At 38.7% G+C, this 19,173-nt stretch overlaps 1 protein-coding gene across 3 annotated transcripts in view; it reads left to right on the forward strand.

Annotated features, from left to right (window-relative positions):
- The window catches only part of DOCK1 (dedicator of cytokinesis 1), a 455,801-nt gene that overhangs the window by 399,948 nt on the left and 36,680 nt on the right, over nt 1-19,173 (forward strand). For all 3 annotated transcript variants that reach the window (XM_083364099.1, XM_083364098.1, XM_083364097.1), the window contains 2 exons: nt 7,837-8,013; nt 11,540-11,623. In XM_083364099.1, the coding sequence (XP_083220225.1) occupies nt 7,837-8,013; nt 11,540-11,623 (261 nt within the window). The remainder of the gene's footprint in view (nt 1-7,836; nt 8,014-11,539; nt 11,624-19,173) is intronic.

Below are 19,173 nucleotides of genomic sequence, written 5' to 3' on the forward strand. Positions count from 1 at the left end.
CCTTGCAAAGTTTAGGCTTAAACTGAAGAAAGTAGGGAAAAGCACTAGGCCAGTCAGGTATGAATTAAATCATATCCCTGTTGAATATACAGTAGAGGTGACAAATAGATTTAAGGAATTAGATCTGATAGACAGAGTGCCTGAAGAACTATGGACAGAGGTTCGTGACATTGTACAACAGGTAGCAACCAAAACCATCCCAAAGAAAAAGAAATGCAAGAAAGCAAAATGGCTGTCTGAGGAAGCTTTGCAAATAGCTGAGGAAAGGAGGGAAGCGAAAGGCAAGGGAGAAAAAGAAAGATACACCCAATTGAATGCAGAATTCCAGAGAATAGCTAGAAGAGATAAGAATGCCTTCTTAAATGAACAGTGCAAAGAAATAGAAGAAAACAATAGAATAGGGAGGACCAGAGATCTTTTCAAGAAAATTGGAGAAATGAAGGGAACGTTTAATGCAAAAATGGGCATGATAAAGGACCAAAATGGCAGGGACCTAACAGAGGCAGAAGAGATTAAGAAGAGGTGGCAAAATTACACAGAAGAACTATACAAGAATGAGCTTAACGTCCCTGATAATCACAATGAGGTGGTCACTGACCTCGAGCCAGACATCCTAGAATGTGAAGTGAAGTGGGCCTTAGAAAAGCTGAGCAACAACAAAGCTAGTGGAGGTGACAGTATTCCAGCTGAGCTATTCAAAATCTTAAAAGACAATGCAGTAAAAGTGCTACACTCAATTTGCCAGCAAATTTGGAAAACTCAACAGTGGCCACAGGATTGGAAAAGATCAGTTTACATTCCAATTCCTAAGAAAGGCAGTGCCAAAGAATGTTCAAACTATCGCACCATTGCACTCATTTCTCATGCTAGTAAAGTCATGCTTAAAATCCTACAAGCTAGACTTCAGCAGTATGTGGATCGAGAACTACCAGAAGTGCAGGCAGGATTTCGAAGAGGCAGAGGAACTAGAGATCAAATTGCCAACATACGCTGGATCATGGAGAAAGCTAGGGAGTTCCAGAAAAACATCTACTTCTGCTTCATTGACTATGCTAAAGCCTTTGATTGTGTGGATCATAACAAACTGTGGCAAGTTCTTAAAGAGATGGGAGTACCAGACCATCTTATTGGTCTCTTGAGAAACCTATATGCGGGTCAAGAAGCAACAGTGAGAACTGGACACGGAACCACTGATTGGTTCAAAATTGGGAAAGGAGTCCGGCAAGGCTGTATACTGTCGCCCTGCCTATTTAACTTATATGCAGAGCACATCATGAGAAAGGCAGGGCTAGATGAATCAAAAGTTGGAATTAAGATTGCCGGAAGAAATATCAACAACCTAAGATACGCAGATGATACCACTCTAATGGCAGAAAGTGAAGAAGAACTAAAGAGCCTCTTGTTGCAGGTGAAGAAGGAGAGTGCAAAACTTGGATTGAAACTTAACATTAAGAAAACCAAGATCATGGCATCTGGCCCTCTCAATTCCTGGCAAATAGATGGGGAAGAAATGGAGGTAGTGACAGATTTTATTTTCCTGGGCTCCAAGATCACTGCAGATGGGGACTGTAGCCAAGAAATTAAAAGACGCTTGCTCCTGGGGAGGAAAGCCATGGCAAATCTAGACAGCACACTAAAAAGCAGAGACATCACCCTGTCAACAAAAGTGCGTATAGTCAAGGCTATGGTCTTTCCAGTTGCAATGTATGGTAGTGAAAGTTGGACCATAAGAAAGGCTGAGCGCCAAAGAATTGAGGCCTTTGAACTGTGGTGCTGGAGAAGACTCCTGCGAGTCCCTTGGACTGCAAGGCGATCAAACCGGTCAGTCCTAGAGGAGATCAATCCTGACTGCTCTTTAGAAGGCCAGATACTGAAGCTAAAACTCAAGTACTTTGGCCACCTAATGAGAAGGAAGGACTCCCTGGAGAAGAGCCTAATGCTGGGGAAGATCGAGGGCAATAGAAGAAGGGGACGACAGAGAATGAGGTGGCTGGATGGAGTCACTGAAGCAGTAGGCGTGAGCTTAAATGGACTCCAGAAGATGGTAGAGGACAGGAAGGCCTGGAGGAATGTTGTCCATAGGGTCGCGATGGGTCGGACACGACTTCGCAGCTAACAACAACAACATGAAGCACTACAGCACCTTATAGAACTAACACCAAAAAATGATGTTCTTATCATCATGGGGGATTGGAATGCTAAAGTAGGAAGCCAAAAGATAACTGGAATAACAGGCAAGTTTGGCCTTGGAGTGCAAAATGAAGCAGGGCACAGGCTGATAGAATTCTGTCAAGAGAATACGATGGTCATAGCAAACACTCTTTTCCAACAACCCAAGAGACGGCTCTACACATGGACATCACCAGATGGTCAACACAGAAATCAGATTGACTATATGCTCTGCAGCCAAAGATGGAGAAGCTCTATACAGTCAGTAAAAACAAGACCAGGAGCTGACTGTGGCTCAGACCATGAGCTTCTCCTTGCAAAGTTTAGGCTTAAACTGAAGAAAGTAGGGAAAAGCACTAGGCCAGTCAGGTATGAATTAAATCATATCCCTGTTGAATATACAGTAGAGGTGACAAATAGATTTAAGGAATTAGATCTGATAGACAGAGTGCCTGAAGAACTATGGACAGAGGTTCGTGACATTGTACAACAGGTAGCAACCAAAACCATCCCAAAGAAAAAGAAATGCAAGAAAGCAAAATGGCTGTCTGAGGAAGCTTTGCAAATAGCTGAGGAAAGGAGGGAAGCGAAAGGCAAGGGAGAAAAAGAAAGATACACCCAATTGAATGCAGAATTCCAGAGAATAGCTAGAAGAGATAAGAATGCCTTCTTAAATGAACAGTGCAAAGAAATAGAAGAAAACAATAGAATAGGGAGGACCAGAGATCTTTTCAAGAAAATTGGAGAAATGAAGGGAACGTTTAATGCAAAAATGGGCATGATAAAGGACCAAAATGGCAGGGACCTAACAGAGGCAGAAGAGATTAAGAAGAGGTGGCAAAATTACACAGAAGAACTATACAAGAATGAGCTTAACGTCCCTGATAATCACAATGAGGTGGTCACTGACCTCGAGCCAGACATCCTAGAATGTGAAGTGAAGTGGGCCTTAGAAAAGCTGAGCAACAACAAAGCTAGTGGAGGTGACAGTATTCCAGCTGAGCTATTCAAAATCTTAAAAGACAATGCAGTAAAAGTGCTACACTCAATTTGCCAGCAAATTTGGAAAACTCAACAGTGGCCACAGGATTGGAAAAGATCAGTTTACATTCCAATTCCTAAGAAAGGCAGTGCCAAAGAATGTTCAAACTATCGCACCATTGCACTCATTTCTCATGCTAGTAAAGTCATGCTTAAAATCCTACAAGCTAGACTTCAGCAGTATGTGGATCGAGAACTACCAGAAGTACAGGCAGGATTTCGAAGAGGCAGAGGAACTAGAGATCAAATTGCCAACATACGCTGGATCATGGAGAAAGCTAGGGAGTTCCAGAAAAACATCTACTTCTGCTTCATTGACTATGCTAAAGCCTTTGATTGTGTGGATCATAACAAACTGTGGCAAGTTCTTAAAGAGATGGGAGTACCAGACCATCTTATTGGTCTCTTGAGAAACCTATATGCGGGTCAAGAAGCAACAGTGAGAACTGGACACGGAACCACTGATTGGTTCAAAATTGGGAAAGGAGTCCGGCAAGGCTGTATACTGTCGCCCTGCCTATTTAACTTATATGCAGAGCACATCATGAGAAAGGCAGGGCTAGATGAATCAAAAGTTGGAATTAAGATTGCCGGAAGAAATATCAACAACCTAAGATACGCAGATGATACCACTCTAATGGCAGAAAGTGAAGAAGAACTAAAGAGCCTCTTGTTGCAGGTGAAGAAGGAGAGTGCAAAACTTGGGTTGAAACTTAACATTAAGAAAACCAAGATCATGGCATCCGGCCCTCTCAATTCCTGGCAAATAGATGGGGAAGAAATGGAGGTAGTGACAGATTTTATTTTCCTGGGCTCCAAGATCACTGCAGATGGGGACTGTAGCCAAGAAATTAAAAGACGCTTGCTCCTGGGGAGGAAAGCCATGGCAAATCTAGACAGCACACTAAAAAGCAGAGACATCACCCTGTCAACAAAAGTGCGTATAGTCAAGGCTATGGTCTTTCCAGTTGCAATGTATGGTAGTGAAAGTTGGACCATAAGAAAGGCTGAGCGCCAAAGAATTGAGGCCTTTGAACTGTGGTGCTGGAGAAGACTCCTGCGAGTCCCTTGGACTGTAAGGCGATCAAACCGGTCAGTCCTAGAGGAGATCAATCCTGACTGCTCTTTAGAAGGCCAGATCCTGAAGCTAAAACTCAAGTACTTTGGCCACCTAATGAGAAGGAAGGACTCCCTGGAGAAGAGCCTAATGCTGGGGAAGATCGAGGGCAATAGAAGAAGGGGACGACAGAGAATGAGGTGGCTGGATGGAGTCACTGAAGCAGTAGGCGTGAGCTTAAATGGACTCCAGAAGATGGTAGAGGACAGGAAGGCCTGGAGGAATGTTGTCCATAGGGTCGCGATGGGTCGGACACGACTTCGCAGCTAACAACAACAAAGCAGCATTATTACAAAGTCAGCTTATTGCCCCCAACAATCTGGGTCTAATTTTAGTCTAAAACAATTTCAGTCTAAAACCAGCCTCTTCTTATATCTATGGAGATTTTCAGTCATCCAGGTCATGGTTGTCCCAAAGGTGCTTTTAAAGAGGCAACCAGACTTTCTTGTTTTTCTTTGAAGACATTGTGCTTCTCATTCAAGAAGAGCTGAAGAAGCTTCTTAGATGAGAAGCCAAACGTCTTCAAAGAAAAACGCAAAAGTCCAGTTGCCTATTGAAAAAAACACCTTTGGGACAGCCTCTTCCTAGTGTTAGTATTTGTGATGGAATGAACAAAAAATATATTACATTTTAGCAGATGAATTTTATAAGTTATATATTTGCAAAGAATGATAGAAGAAAGAATGCAAATAAATACTGATTTTGGATATTGTAATTGCTCCTGTATTTGCATTGTAATCAATCACAAAATAAAAGTGGAAATGTATTATCAGAAGTGGAAATGTATTATGCAGATTGATATAAATAGATTAGTTATTAGAGACCACAAATATGTCTTGTTGACTATTTTTGTTCATAGTTAGGGCCTGGTTAGGTCTCCAGTTGAATACATGGCGAGTTCAAACATTCAAACTTGTTGTTCATGCAGGCACATCTATTTTCCCAATATCCAGATATTCATCTGGAGATCTGAGATATGCCTATAGTCACATGTGTGTCTTATTCACACAGCAGTCTATGTGAATCAGGTCCTAACAATATAGGGTTTCATACCAAGCAAAAAGTCTTGATTTATTAAAGAAATACAGATTTCTTTCAGATCTCCAGCAATATACATGATGGTCAGGGAGAATAAGGGGCATGTCCAACATGTGCAGGCCCATTTTCTACCTAGCTTGAGATCACAATATACTCTCAGCAGATTCCCTAAACTGGGTTTCTTTCTTCTGATTAGGATTTAATCTTATCACTAAATTTGTAATTAGGGTATTCATAGACATTGATTCATGATTGTTTCTGAAATGTATTCCTTAATAAGGAATAATCACATGACTGAAAATTTAGTCCTGTCTTCTGAGTTGTACGTTAAACAGTAACATTTAATTAACAGAAACTATTCCAGCAAAGTCAAATAAATCCCATTAAGATCTAATGTCATTTTAACGAATTCAGTATTTCCATCTCTGTTTCCATTTCTAATTATACCTGCTGGTGGATATATACAGGTATCATAGATTTGTAGTGCAGTAATTTATTTTTACTCTGAAGTTTCCCAAACAAAAATAGTTTAGCGAAAGTTTTAGTGAAATAAAATAAGAATGCGCTTAAATGAACAATGTATGTATTTCAGATATGATAATTACTATATAATGAAATAGGGGCAACATGGGCCACACGAAAACTAAGTCTTTTAGATACTATAGGGCAGGGGTGTCAAACTCAATTTCATGGAGGGCGGCATCAGCATTGCGGTGGCCCTCAGGGGACCGGGTGGGTGTGGCCTGGGTGGGCGTGGCCTACTGGGTGGGCATGGCTAGAGTGCGTATGGCCTACTGGGTGGGCGTGGCCAGCTCTATATCCTTCGCATCAAGGGTGCCTATGGGGGCCTGGGCAGGAGTGGGACAGATCTGAGGGTCTCTGGCAGAAGGAGGGTCTCTGGGCCAGGGCCAAGGCAGTGGGGGCCGTTCCCTCACTTTTTCCAGGATGGCTTCGTGGGCCACATGAAACCACTTCGCGGGCCGTATCCGGCCCCCGGGCCTTGTGTTTGACATGTCTGCTATAGGGTAATTTGGAGCACTGTATTGAAATTAGGTAAAACTTAAAAACAGGACATGGATAAGTATATGTGAAAATATATTGATAATTGCTCTAACTGATTGTGTCACAACTAGAATGTATTAATTTGATTATGATATTGTAACTAAGGGAATTGGAGAGGGAATTTTTGTTGATGTAACCTGAGCTATGTACAAAACATTTTTGTTATTGGACTCTTGACTACCCAATCACCAATTGCTTCATAAATATTTGGATGTAAAATTAGAAAATTAATAAAACTTGTTTAAAAAAAGTTCATAGGAATGGCGACTATAGTCATGAAATAAATAGAAATCTGTGAGAAAGACTATGACAGATATATATATGTATGTATGTATGTATGTATATAACTGCACAAATAATACATTGATGACAAACATACATATTCTGAAGGCCCTTGTCTTCCCAGTTCTGATGTATCACTGTGAAAGTTGATTTTAGGGGAAAAAAAGTATGCCTTTAAATTGTAGCGTGTAGAAAATTGGTAAGAATACTAGAAGAAATAAAAGCACACAGCTTGCTGGAAGCATTAATAACGAAGTTAAAATTTAAAAATTTTGGAAACAATTAATTAAGCTAGTTAATTAACACAGGTTGAATATAATCAATATGTGTATATAAGTGACAGTTACAAAGACTTGATTGTGTGCCTTTCAGAAATATCTTAAGCTACTGCTGTTTTTCTACAAAGTTTATGGAAATTATAGCAATCAGATATAAAATTGCATTTTGACATACCTCAAATGTGTGTCATTATTCAAAAGGGTGTGTCTCTGTTGGATTGGAGAAGAAAAAGAGATCTCTCTTTAAATTATTAAAATAATCCTGCATGCATAGTCAGGAACAGCCTTTGAAGCAACCGTGTTTGATAGGAAATGGAAACAGCTGCATTACTAGTTCAAACAGAAGTACTTTCTTTGTGCTCCTGTGCATGGTGCATCTTTCAAAATATTGCAACAGTCCTACTATTTTGTGTATTTAATGAGAAATCTTTGTAACATGAAATACATGCTAGAGATTAAGATTTTTTATTATCTCTTCATCCTCTTCATCTTCCAGCTTTTTAATTTCAAAAACAGTCTACCCTGGGACATAATGCATGATAGTAAAAGGTGACAGCAGTTGGCCCATTGAGTGTACAAAGAGCTGCCATGTAGCTTTTGATTTGTTCAGTTTCTGTTTTACTGTGTATGAGTGATGGTTGATCTAAACAAAAGCACTTTTTGCTTATTATCAAGTTGTTGCATTTATCTGTCCAAATTTTTGAGCATGAGCATCATTATTCAATATTGTGTTTTAAAACTACATTAAGAAATTTTTTCTGGAACAAATTTATTGTTTTCAGGTGATATTTGAATTCAAACTATTTCAGCTCTTGTAATCGTTTATTTGTTAAAAATTTGTTTTCTCAGATTGAAATCAGTCCACTTGAAAATGCAATTGAAACTATGCAGTTTGCAAATGATAAAATTAACAATATGGTCCAGCAACATTTGAATGATCCAAATCTACCTATTAACCCTCTGTCGATGCTGCTAAATGGGATTGTGGACCCTGCTGTCATGGGAGGCTTCACCAATTACGAAAAGGTTTGGTTGATTTTTGTTCTCTCAGTAGTGATGCTGTAGAAATGAAAAATATAGAGCTTAATGGCAATGACAATGTAGCTACTTATTGCCACAATTGAATAAGTTACTAATAAATTGATTAGTATCCATTACTAGTGGAATGTATTTCATATTAAAATGGGTAATCATTTACTAATATAAGTACTTTTAAAATGTTTTTTGTAGCAGTTAGTTCAGGCAAGACAAACTGGAAAATAAGGTGAACCATTTCTTGTTTGATAAGTAATGAGGATCAGAACACAGAAAGGAAAATCAAGGAAGAATTTGTGCTATCTTGTTTCTTTCTCCTCTTCTTCCCTCTGAATTATTACTTGGGCATCCTCCTGGATTCACGGCTCAGTTTGGAAGATCATATAGGAGCCGTGACCAGGGGGGCTTTTGCCCAGGTTCGCCTGGTGCGCCAGTTACGGCCCTATCTGGACCGAGATGCCCTACGCACAGTCACCCATGCGCTTGTGACCTCCCGGCTAGACTACTGCAATGCTCTCTACATGGGGCTGCCCCTGAGGACCACTTGGAGGCTTCAGCTGGTGCAGAATGCAGCTGCGCGAGTTGCGATGGGAGTCTCCTGATACTCCCATGTAACACCTCTTCTCCACGAGCTGCATTGGCTTCCAGTTGCCCTCCGGGTGAGATTCACGGTGCTGGTGATGACCTATAAAGCCCTAAATGGCATGGGCCCGGATTATCTGAGGGAGCACCTGCTGCCAGCATCAATTTCCCATCGTCCTGTGCGCTCCCACAGGGAGGGCCTCCTCAGGGTACCGCTGGTCAAGGATTGCCGACGGGCGATCCCCAGGGGGAGGGCATTCTCTGTGGGCGCGCCTGCCCTATGGAATCAACTGCCAACAGAACTCTGGACTGCCCCCGACCTTCGTTAATTTCGCCGGGACCTAAAAACCTGGTTCTTTGAGCTATCTGGTCTGGACTGAGGGGTTTTAATGTTTTTAAATTGTGGTTTTAATTTTTTGGGGCTAGACTTAATTTTATTTTATTTTAATTTTATATTGTATTGTTTTTAAATTTTGCCTTGTAAACCATCCTGAGTCCTTTGGGAGTAGGGCGGTATATAAACCAAATTATTATTATTATTAATGTTATTATTATTATTATTATTATTATTAATAATAATAATAATAATAATAATAATAATAATAATAATAATTAGACAAACTGAAAAATTAAATCTAATTTGAAAGCCATATTTAATCTACCACTGGATAAGTCGGTGCCAGGGTAAGGCTTTGAAGAGAGCCTTTCAGCCACATTTTTGCAATGGCTTTTAGCCCAGATAGCTTATGTGAATCTACTAACAATCAATAGTGGGCCAGGAGAGCAGCAATTTAACCCCAAATTCTGATTCAGTTTGCAGGTTTGCAATTGTCAGTTTGTAGTTGTGATTTAGATTGCCCACCTGTGTTGTGGAAATCTAAAAATCCGTGCATCTATGTGATAGTATACAATTCTGAGGCAGCCTTTTCCTTTAAATTGCTTTACTCTTAGAATTAGATGATGCTGGGGGTGGGGGAGGAGGAAGAATGTTTCCCCCGGTTATTTTTAAGAAGATAAGAAATGGCTGCCATACAGAATGGAAGGGAAGCTTTGCCCTTCAAACTGATTGGAGAACATGATTTATGACTGCTAATTAGAGGAGAGAATTGTGCCAGATATTAGGTGCTGAAGGGAGGGGAATTCAGATCTTGGCATCCACCATGCTGTGCCGCCGCTTTGTATTCACAATTAAAGACTTAAGATAAACAATGCCTGAAAGTTCTTTGAAGTGTTTCATTAGTTGGAACCATGACACTTCACTTGACACACCCACACCTGAAACCCTTATAAACAGAACTTTGACATCCCCTAAATTCTGCTGAAGATGTTACGTAGCCTGGTAACGAAACATTCAGAAACCAACCCACAAGCTTGGAGAATGAACCTTTATCCTCATTTACATATTTATTTATTTATTTTATTACATTTATATACCGCCCTTTCCCGAAGGACTCATAAAAATACCCCCATCATTAACTGTTTTAAGTGAAAGAAAGGTCACATTTCACAATGCATGATTCCAGTCTTCATTCTCTATGATAGTGATGAGAATCTTTAATGATAGTTATAGTCAGTACTGTGCCTGTTCAGATGTTTACCTCCTTTTGAAACGTTAAAATTACAGGATTGTATTTCCAGTTGGAATCTATTTTCCCACCAGAAAAAGTTTGGTTTTTTCAAAAATCACTTTAGAACTGCTCCTAACTTTTTATTAAAAGGCGGAGTCGTTTATGAAGTAATAGGCCATCAGCATCTATTAGTCATAATGACAGATATTACTTGCTTCTGTTTATCATTTTTGGGGGAACACAAGTGGGAGAGTGCTATATTCCTCATTTTCTGCTTCATTTCTCATGGTCACGAATGCTTTAAGTGTCATAATTATTTTATATATGCCAATTAATACTTTTGAATCCTCAATTTTGAGATAGGTCTTATTTTTCTTTCATAAATTGATAAGCTTATTTGCTAATGCAAATAACAATTTGATTTATTTGTTATTATTTGGTACTTTTATACCAAATAGGGACCACTACAGTGGGAAGGTAACAGCGTTCTGTGCGCCTTTGGCGTCTAGTCATGCTGGCCACATGACCACGGAGACGTCCTTGGACAAGCGCTGGCTCTTCGGCTTTGAAACGGAGATGAGCACCGGCCCCTAGAGTCGGAAACAACTAGCATGCATGTGCGGGGGAACCTTTACCTTTACTTTTATACCAAATATAAAATTATACTTGGTATAAAAATTATACTGGGGGCATGATGGCTCAGCGGTTAAAGACACCGAGCTTGTCAGCTGGAGAGTTGACAGTCTGGGATTGAGATTTGAACTCCACACAATGGGGTGAACTCCCGTTACTTGCCCCAGCTCTTGTACCAGTTCGAAAGCATGCAAAAGCAAGTAGATTAATAGGTACCACTTCTGTGGAAGGTAACAGCGGTCTATGTACCTTTGACGTATAGCCGTGCTGGCCCATGACCATGAAAATTCTCTAAAGACAATGCTGGCTGATACGCACCATGCCCTAGAGTCAGACATGACTGACAGGGAAACCTTTATCTTTACTGTCATACCAATATTTATTTATTTCAGCATGTCACTAATAAAACAGAAATATTGTTTCTCAAAAGGCATTGTTAACAATGACCCTGTTGGAGGAAGGGACAGCTGAGATAAAATAAGCTCTGATATAGCCATCATTAGCCTTCCTTCCATGACCCCCATGAATCAGTTGGTGCCAATGGTCCTTCAGGAAGTGGGGAGAGGTACACAAGTCAAATAGGCATCTACTAGGTGTCTACTTTCCTTCTTCTCAGAAAGATTTTCTTCAGAACCATTGGTAATGTTAAATATTATGTTGTTATTGTTGTTGTTAATAATAATAATTGTATAAATGCTATTGTACTAAATAACTGCTGGCTTTTTCCCCATTAGGCTTTCTTTAATGAGAAATACATATATGAACACCCAGAAGACCATGAAAAAATTGAAAAGCTAAAGGATCTAATTGCATGGCAGGTAAATCAGATTGAGAAGGAACCAAATGTCTTTTTCAAATAGTTTATTGTTACCTTTAACAAAAAATGAGGAATGAAAGTGCATATGTTTATTGCCTGGGCTGATTTATTCCATTAGTGATGAAAAAGAACTTGGAGATATAAGTTAGACTTCCAGATGCAAATTATCATATCGAGATAACAGAAATCTTAATTATAAATATTTCATGACAAAGTTTTGCTAGATCCAGATTAAAAGAACAGAATGTGGAGGAAATAATTAATAAATAAAAGAGCAGCTTTTCCCCAATTTGCTGGCCTTGTAATGAGTTGTATTTTAATTTCTAACATCTCACAATAAGTTTGGAATTTATACACAGTATGTTTTCTGAGTTTATTATGAGAGCTAATCCAATATATCTTGTGGGCATCAAGTTAGGGAGCCAAAAAAGGTGAAATCTTAAAAATAAGAAACTAGAATTAATAGACAGTGTTCTCCAAAGCAGCTAAAAGTAAGAAAGCAGGTATATATTTCAGGTTTTACCACTCTTTCTGCATCATAACACAGCCTGCCTGAGGCTTCATAAAATATTGAATGTGCTTAAACTTATTTGAACTTTTAAAATGATTTTTCTAAACCAGGTTTAGAACTCTAGGGTTTATGAAATTATATTGTTCTTCTATATATGCTGGTATTTAAATAGTAAGTTTTAACTAGAAACTACTTAATTAGAAAATTAATTACAAATACTGCTGATAGCAGGTTAGTATAAATTAAAACAGAATAAGAAAAGTGAAGAAGTCTGCTGAAGGGAAAAAGTGATCTCAGATGTGAAGTTTGCTGTTATAAACTAGAAGAAATATGAAGTTTATGTTGCAGAAAGAAGTAACATTGATGAAAGGGGGGGAAAATGAAACCTTCTAATGATTAATTCATTAGAGGGATATCTTTTATTCAAAAATATCTATTAAATATAAACACATGTCATTATAGTGATTTATGTGATGTGCAGATGATGCAAATTTCATTATGAAAATGATGTAAATTGCCACAGAAATTTGCTCCATTGCATAAAAAGTCCATTATATTGAGGTCCGCTAAATTGAGGTTTCACTGTACCTATTTTTTTTGCTTATTTCTTATTCAAGGAATTTAAAATAAGGATTTAAGTTTATTAAGTTTATGTGAGTTTACTCAGCTCTGCTCATACCTTAATCATTGTGTATTGAATTGCTGCTAAAATTAAAATTTTCATCAGTGATTAGAAAAAAGATAAAAGTACAAGAATGGGGAGTTAATATCTACAGGGCTTATGGCATGTTCCTGTCGGAAATCAACTAGGTATATTTGCAACAATTGTACGCTCGTAGCAGAAAAAGTCAAAGGATTGAACTAGCAAGGCCAAACTTCAGTTGATGAGAAAGGGCTTATCTGTTCAAAGATAAAAGGCTCATAGACAGTGGAGGTAATCCTCCATTATGAAGGCACAGAAACGGAGGAACAAGAGCTATAGATGTGTTCAGTGACTAAAAGCAAAAACACAGAAGATATTTTGCACCACTGGAACTCAGAAATGGTTTTCAGATCATTGCAAATATAAGAGATTCCATCTTTTCAGGAGAAGATGTGGCAGAATAGGTGAAAATTAATAATCAACAATCAACAATGCTCTTTAAAGACAAATAGAAGAGTTATGGGATTTTGCAACTCATTACTACCGGTATAATGAATTAAAACAATCCTACGGCAACTGTGTTGGTGAAGCATGCTATCTGCAAAGTTATGTCAGAATAATTTCCAATATTTAAAAAGTCCACTGATGATTATTTTCTGTTGGTGATACATGTAGGGATCCTGCAATGAATTACAATTCTATCGCCATAGACTTTGAAACTGTAGGAATGAGATTAAACTATAGACCCTAAAGATTTAGGCGTTGTTTTTCTCCATCCTTCCAATCCAGTGTTTTTAAAATTTTCTGTAATTATGAACTATATAAAATTTAGAGAATGCAAACACCATCCAATTAAACAACCTCTCCCTACATTTTTGTCTTTAACATGTAATTTTCCATTTTTAAGTGAATAAAATCATAATTATAGTTGCATTTGGGTTTGCCTTCTTATTTTAAAGATTTTTAAGCTAAAATTTTATTATTTTTATCAAAAGTTAATTTGTTTAACACTTGAATATGTATGTATCCCATCCCATAATAATGAAACTCCTAACACAAACCTACTGGTCAGGATTTCCTGATATCTATCAGGAGACAAGCTGTGCCAGGCATAGTACTTCCAGAAAATTCTTCATACTGACAATTTTCTCCTTCAGAATGTGGAGGAAGACACAAGAAGATCAGGTATTCTTTACATGATATTAATCAATATGGAAGACTTAGCTGAGGAATTACAGGTAGTGAGGAAATTGGAAGAAAGTGATCATATAATGCTAGAGTCTTAATTTTAAGGGAAACTAAAATAACGTAAAGGTAAAGGTTTTCTCTGTCCAGTCCGGTCTGACTCTAGGGGGTGGTGCTCATCCCCATTTCTTAGCCAAGGGAGCCAGCATTGTCTGAAGACATTTTCCATGGTCATGTCACCAGCATAACTATATGCCAAAGGCACACGGAATGTTGTTACCTTTCCACCAAAGTGCTACCTATTTATTTACTCGCATTTGCATGCTTTTGAACTGCTAGGTGGGCAGGAACTGGGACCAGTAACAGGAGCTTATCCCATTGCACAGTGCTCACATCTCGAACCCAGGCTGTCAGCTTTTGTAGCTGACAAGCTCAGTATCTTTAATCACTGAGCCATCATGCCCTTAAAATAATATAGTCAAAGATATATTGTGGATTTCATAAAAGTGAGTTTTCATAAGTTCAAAACAATGATTAGTAGGGCCCAAGAAGGAGTAAAGGGGGAAGGAACTCAAGAAAGTGGGTAGTTCATAAACAAAAGAAGAAACTAAAATGGGAAAAAAAATCCACTAAGGAAAAAAATTAAACACAGCAAGAGAATCCAACACAAAAAAAAAATCTTAATGAAGACCTGCAAACAAAAAGGGACAGAGGCAGATAAGAAGGGTGAGATCACAAAGGAAGAGTACAAACAGGTAGCCACAAATCACCTGGTATCAGTAAATTTAAAATACAGACTAAGCTGAAGTTAGAGAAGGATACTAAAAATAACTGAAAAGGCATTTTCCAGCTGTATGAAAGTAAATGAAAACAAGAAAGGTGAATACCAGTTACTCAAGGCAAAGTGTTAATAGTTAACAAAAAATAAAGCAGAGCTAATCCTCCTAGAATACTGTATTTCAGTTCATTCTACTTCAAAAACAGACTGTCTGTTCCACCAAGAAATTAGGACATAGCAGGCAAAACTTAAGATTGATACAAACATGACCATAGAATACCTCTTTTCTTTGACTGTGTTAACTCTCCAAGACCAGATGAATGGCATCCTAGGGACCCAAAGGAACTAACAGTTGATCTGGCTGTACCTCAATGTATTATATTTGAAAAATTCCTAGAATACTGAAATTCCAGATGATTGGCAAATGTTTCTGTCTTCCAAAAGTGGAGAAAGAAAATCCAGCAATCTTTGTGGTCAGTCTGACATTTATCCCTAGGAAGATTCTAGAGCAAATTGTGAAGCGGTCTATCCATAAGTGCATCAAAAAGAATGCAATAATTTCTAGACATTACCATGGATTTATAACTAATCGTTATAGACCAGTCTTCTCTCACAATTTGACTGAGTAATAGCCTTAATAGATTATGGATAATCTATTAAGGATATACAGTGTTTTTGACATGCTGATGCTACAGTCTAGATTTAATTAAGAGCTGTTATTAATTAATGATTCTTCATTGAAGTGCTAGGTGGATTGGTCCGGGAGCAGCTACTCTTTCATATTTTCATTAGTCACCAAAATGAAAAGGTAGCAAGATTGCTTATGATATTTGCAGATTGTACATAATTGAGTAGGATACCTAATACTCTAGAAAACCAACATAACATTCAAAATATGTTGCAGAAAAGGGCAGGAAGTCAGTATAAAGTATTATGTATGTAAATATTATTATATATTATGTAAATAGCTCAGTAGAAGAAAAGAACTTGAAATATTCTCTATGAGCTGGTTTCAATTTTTAAAGGTGACTGAAAGTTTGTAGCATTTTACACATCCTTTTGGTTCTTCAGAACTATTTGGAGTGATTCTTAGAGAAACAACTATTCATAGTTAAGTATATGCATTTATGATATTGGAAGGCTGCTTTTGTATCCTATTTTTGTATCCTATTTTGAATTGTGTTTTTTAAATTAAAAAATAATTTAATTAATTAAATTATTTTTTAACTTAAAAACACAATTCCAAGTAGGATGCAAAAGCACCATTTCCAATATCATAAATTCTGTTATAGTTGCTGATAGAACTATGAGGAAATGGATATTCCTTCCCAAGATAGTACCATGCAGTCAGTGGTGGGATTCAGCCGCTTTGCACCACTTTGGCAGAACCGGTAGCTAATTTTTTGTTGCCCAGGCCCAGAGAACTGGTGGTTCACATATTTGAATGCCATCACTGCATGCAGTATTCCTTTCAACCATTTCCATCCAGTTTTTTGAAAGCAGTGGAATTCTGATTATCATTTTACCACTGTATGCAGTGAGTCATTTGCTACACCCAGTGGCCATTCCGCCCAATGATTTATAGCTTTTTATAGCCATCCGGCCATTGCTGTGGCAATACATCAATAATGAAGACAAGCTTTATATCATAATAGCAAGGCTAGCTGATGCTATAAAATGCTATAAATTGTTATAAATTACAAGAATGGAAAAGGCTTATCAGAAAAGGAGTAGAAAAGATGGTAATGTATTGACTATCCCCTTCCCAGGGTGAAGGTCCATAGCAAGAAACTGCATTTATGCATCAAGAAGCACACCACTGACAGTAACTTCACTAGTGTTATTTTGTGAAAAGGAGTCTCTCTTGGTTAAAACTCTCATTTTTCCCCTCAGAATGTAGCAAGGCCCATATAGAACATATTTTGTACAGTTTTGCAAACAGCCAATCCATTGTGTTGCTCCAGGAGTAAATGGATTTGAGGGTTATGTTTTTTAAGGCTTGTAAAGAAAAAAGGGAAGCCCAAACATACCACCATAATGAAAAAAGCAAAGCTTTGACTAAGGATTGTTGTTGTTAGCTGCGAAGTCATGTCCAACCCACCGCGACCCTATGGACAATGTTCCTCCAGGCCTTCCTGTCCTCTACCATCTTCTGGAGTCCATTTAAGCTCACACCTACTGCTTCAGTGACTCCATCCAGCCACCTCATTCTCTGTCGTCCCCTTCTTCTCTTGCCCTCAATCTTTCCCAGCATTAGGCTCTTCTCCAATGAGTCCTTCCTTCTCATTAGGTGGCCAAAGTATTTGAGTTTTAGCTTCAGGATCTGGCCTTCTAAAGAGCAGTCAGGGTTGATCTCCTCTAGGACTGACTGGTTTGATCGCCTTGCAGTCCAAGGGATTCGCAGGAGTCTTCTCCAACACCATAGCTCAAAGGCCTCAATTCTTTGGCGCTCGGCCTTTCTTATGGTCCAACTTTCACTGCCATACATTGCAACTGGGAAGACCATAGCCTTGACTATAAACATTTTTGTTGACAGGGTGATGTCTCTGCTTTTTAGTGTGCTGTCTAGATTTGCCATGGCTTTCATCCCAAGGAGCAAGCGTCTTTTAATTTCTTGGCTACAGTCTCCATCTGCAGTGATCTTGGAGCCCAGGAAAATAAAATCTGTCACTACCTCCATTTCTTCCCCATCTATTTGCCAGGAATTGAGAGGGCCGGATGCCATGATCTTGGTTTTCTTAATGTTAAGTTTCAACCCAACTTTTGCACTCTCCTTCTTCACCCGCAACAAGAGGCTCTTTAGTTCTTCTTCACTTTCTGCCATTAGAGTGGTATTATCTGCATACCTTAGGTGGTTGATATTTCTTCCGGCAATCTTAATTCCAACTTTTGATTCATCTAGCCCTGCCTTTCTCATGATGTGCTCTGCATATAAGTTAAATAGGCAGGGCGACAGTATACAGCCTTGCCGGACTCCTTTCCCAATTTTGAACCAATCAGTGCTTCCGTGTCCAGTTCTCACTGTTGCTTCTTGGCCCACATATAGGTTTCTCAAGAGACAAATAAGATGGTCTGGTACGCCCATCTCTTTAAGAACTTGCCACAGTTTGTTATGATCCACACAATCAAAGGCTTTAGCATAGTCAATGAAGCAGAAGTAGATGTTTTTCTGGAACTCTCTAGCTTTCTCCATGATCCAGCGTATGTTGGCAATTTGATCTCTAGTTCCTCTGCCTCTTTGAAATCCTGCCTGTACTTCTGGTAGTTCTTGATCCACATACTGCTGGAGTCTAGCTTGTAGGATTTTAAGCATAACTTTACTAGCATGAGAAATGAGTGCAATGGTGCGATAGTTTGAACATTCTTTGGCACTGCCTTTCTTTGGAATTGGAATGTAAACTGATCTTTTCCAATCCTGTGGCCACTGTTGAGTTTTCCAAATTTGCTGGCAAATTGAGTGTAGCACTTTTACTGCATCATCTTTTAAGATTTTGAATAGCTCAGCTGGAATACTGTCACCTCCACTAGCTTTGTTGTTGCTCAGCTTTTTTAAGGCCCACTTCACTTCACATTCTAGGATGTCTGGCTCGAGGTCAGTGACCACCTCATTGTGATTATCAGGGACGTTAAGCTCATTCTTCTATAGTTCTTCTGTGTAATTTTGCCACCTCTTCTTAATCTCTTCTGCCTCTGTTAGGTCCCTGCCATTTTGGTCCTTTATCATGCCCATTTTTGCATTAAACGTTCTCTTCATCTCTCCAATTTTCTTGAATAGATTTCTGGTCTCCACTATTCTATTGTTTTCTTCTATTTCTTTGCACTGTTCATTTAAGAAGGCATTCTTATCTCTTCTAGCTATTCTCTGGAATTCTGCATTCAATTGGGCGTATCTTTCTTTTTCTCCCTTGCCTTTCGCTTCCCTCCTTTCCTCAGCTATTTGCAAAGCTTCCTCAAACAGCCATTTTGCTTTCTTGCATTTCTTTTTCTTTGGGATGGTTTTAGTTGCTACCTCTTGTACAATGTTGCGAACCTCTGTCCATAGGTCTTCAGGCACTCTGTCTATCAGATCTAATTCCTTAAATCTATTTGTCACCTCTAGTGTATATTCAACCGGGATATGATTTAATTCATACCTGAGTGGCCTAGTGCTTTTCCCTACTTTCTTCAGTTTAAGCCTAAACTTTGCAATGAGAAGCTCATGGTCTGAGCCACAGTCAGCTCCTGGTCTTGTTTTTACTGACTGTATAGAGCTTCTCCATCTTTGGCTGCAGAGCACATAGTCAATCTGATTTCTGTGTTGACCATCTGGTGATGTCCATGTGTAGAGCCGTCTCTTGGGTAGTTGAAAAAGAGTGTTTGCTATGACCATTGCATTCTCTTGACAAAATTCTATCAGCCTGTGCCCTGCTTCATTTTATATTCCAAGGCCAAACT

This window comes from Vipera ursinii (genome assembly GCF_947247035.1).
Source record: "Vipera ursinii genome assembly, chromosome: 5".
NCBI classification, from domain to species: domain Eukaryota; kingdom Metazoa; phylum Chordata; class Lepidosauria; order Squamata; family Viperidae; genus Vipera; species Vipera ursinii.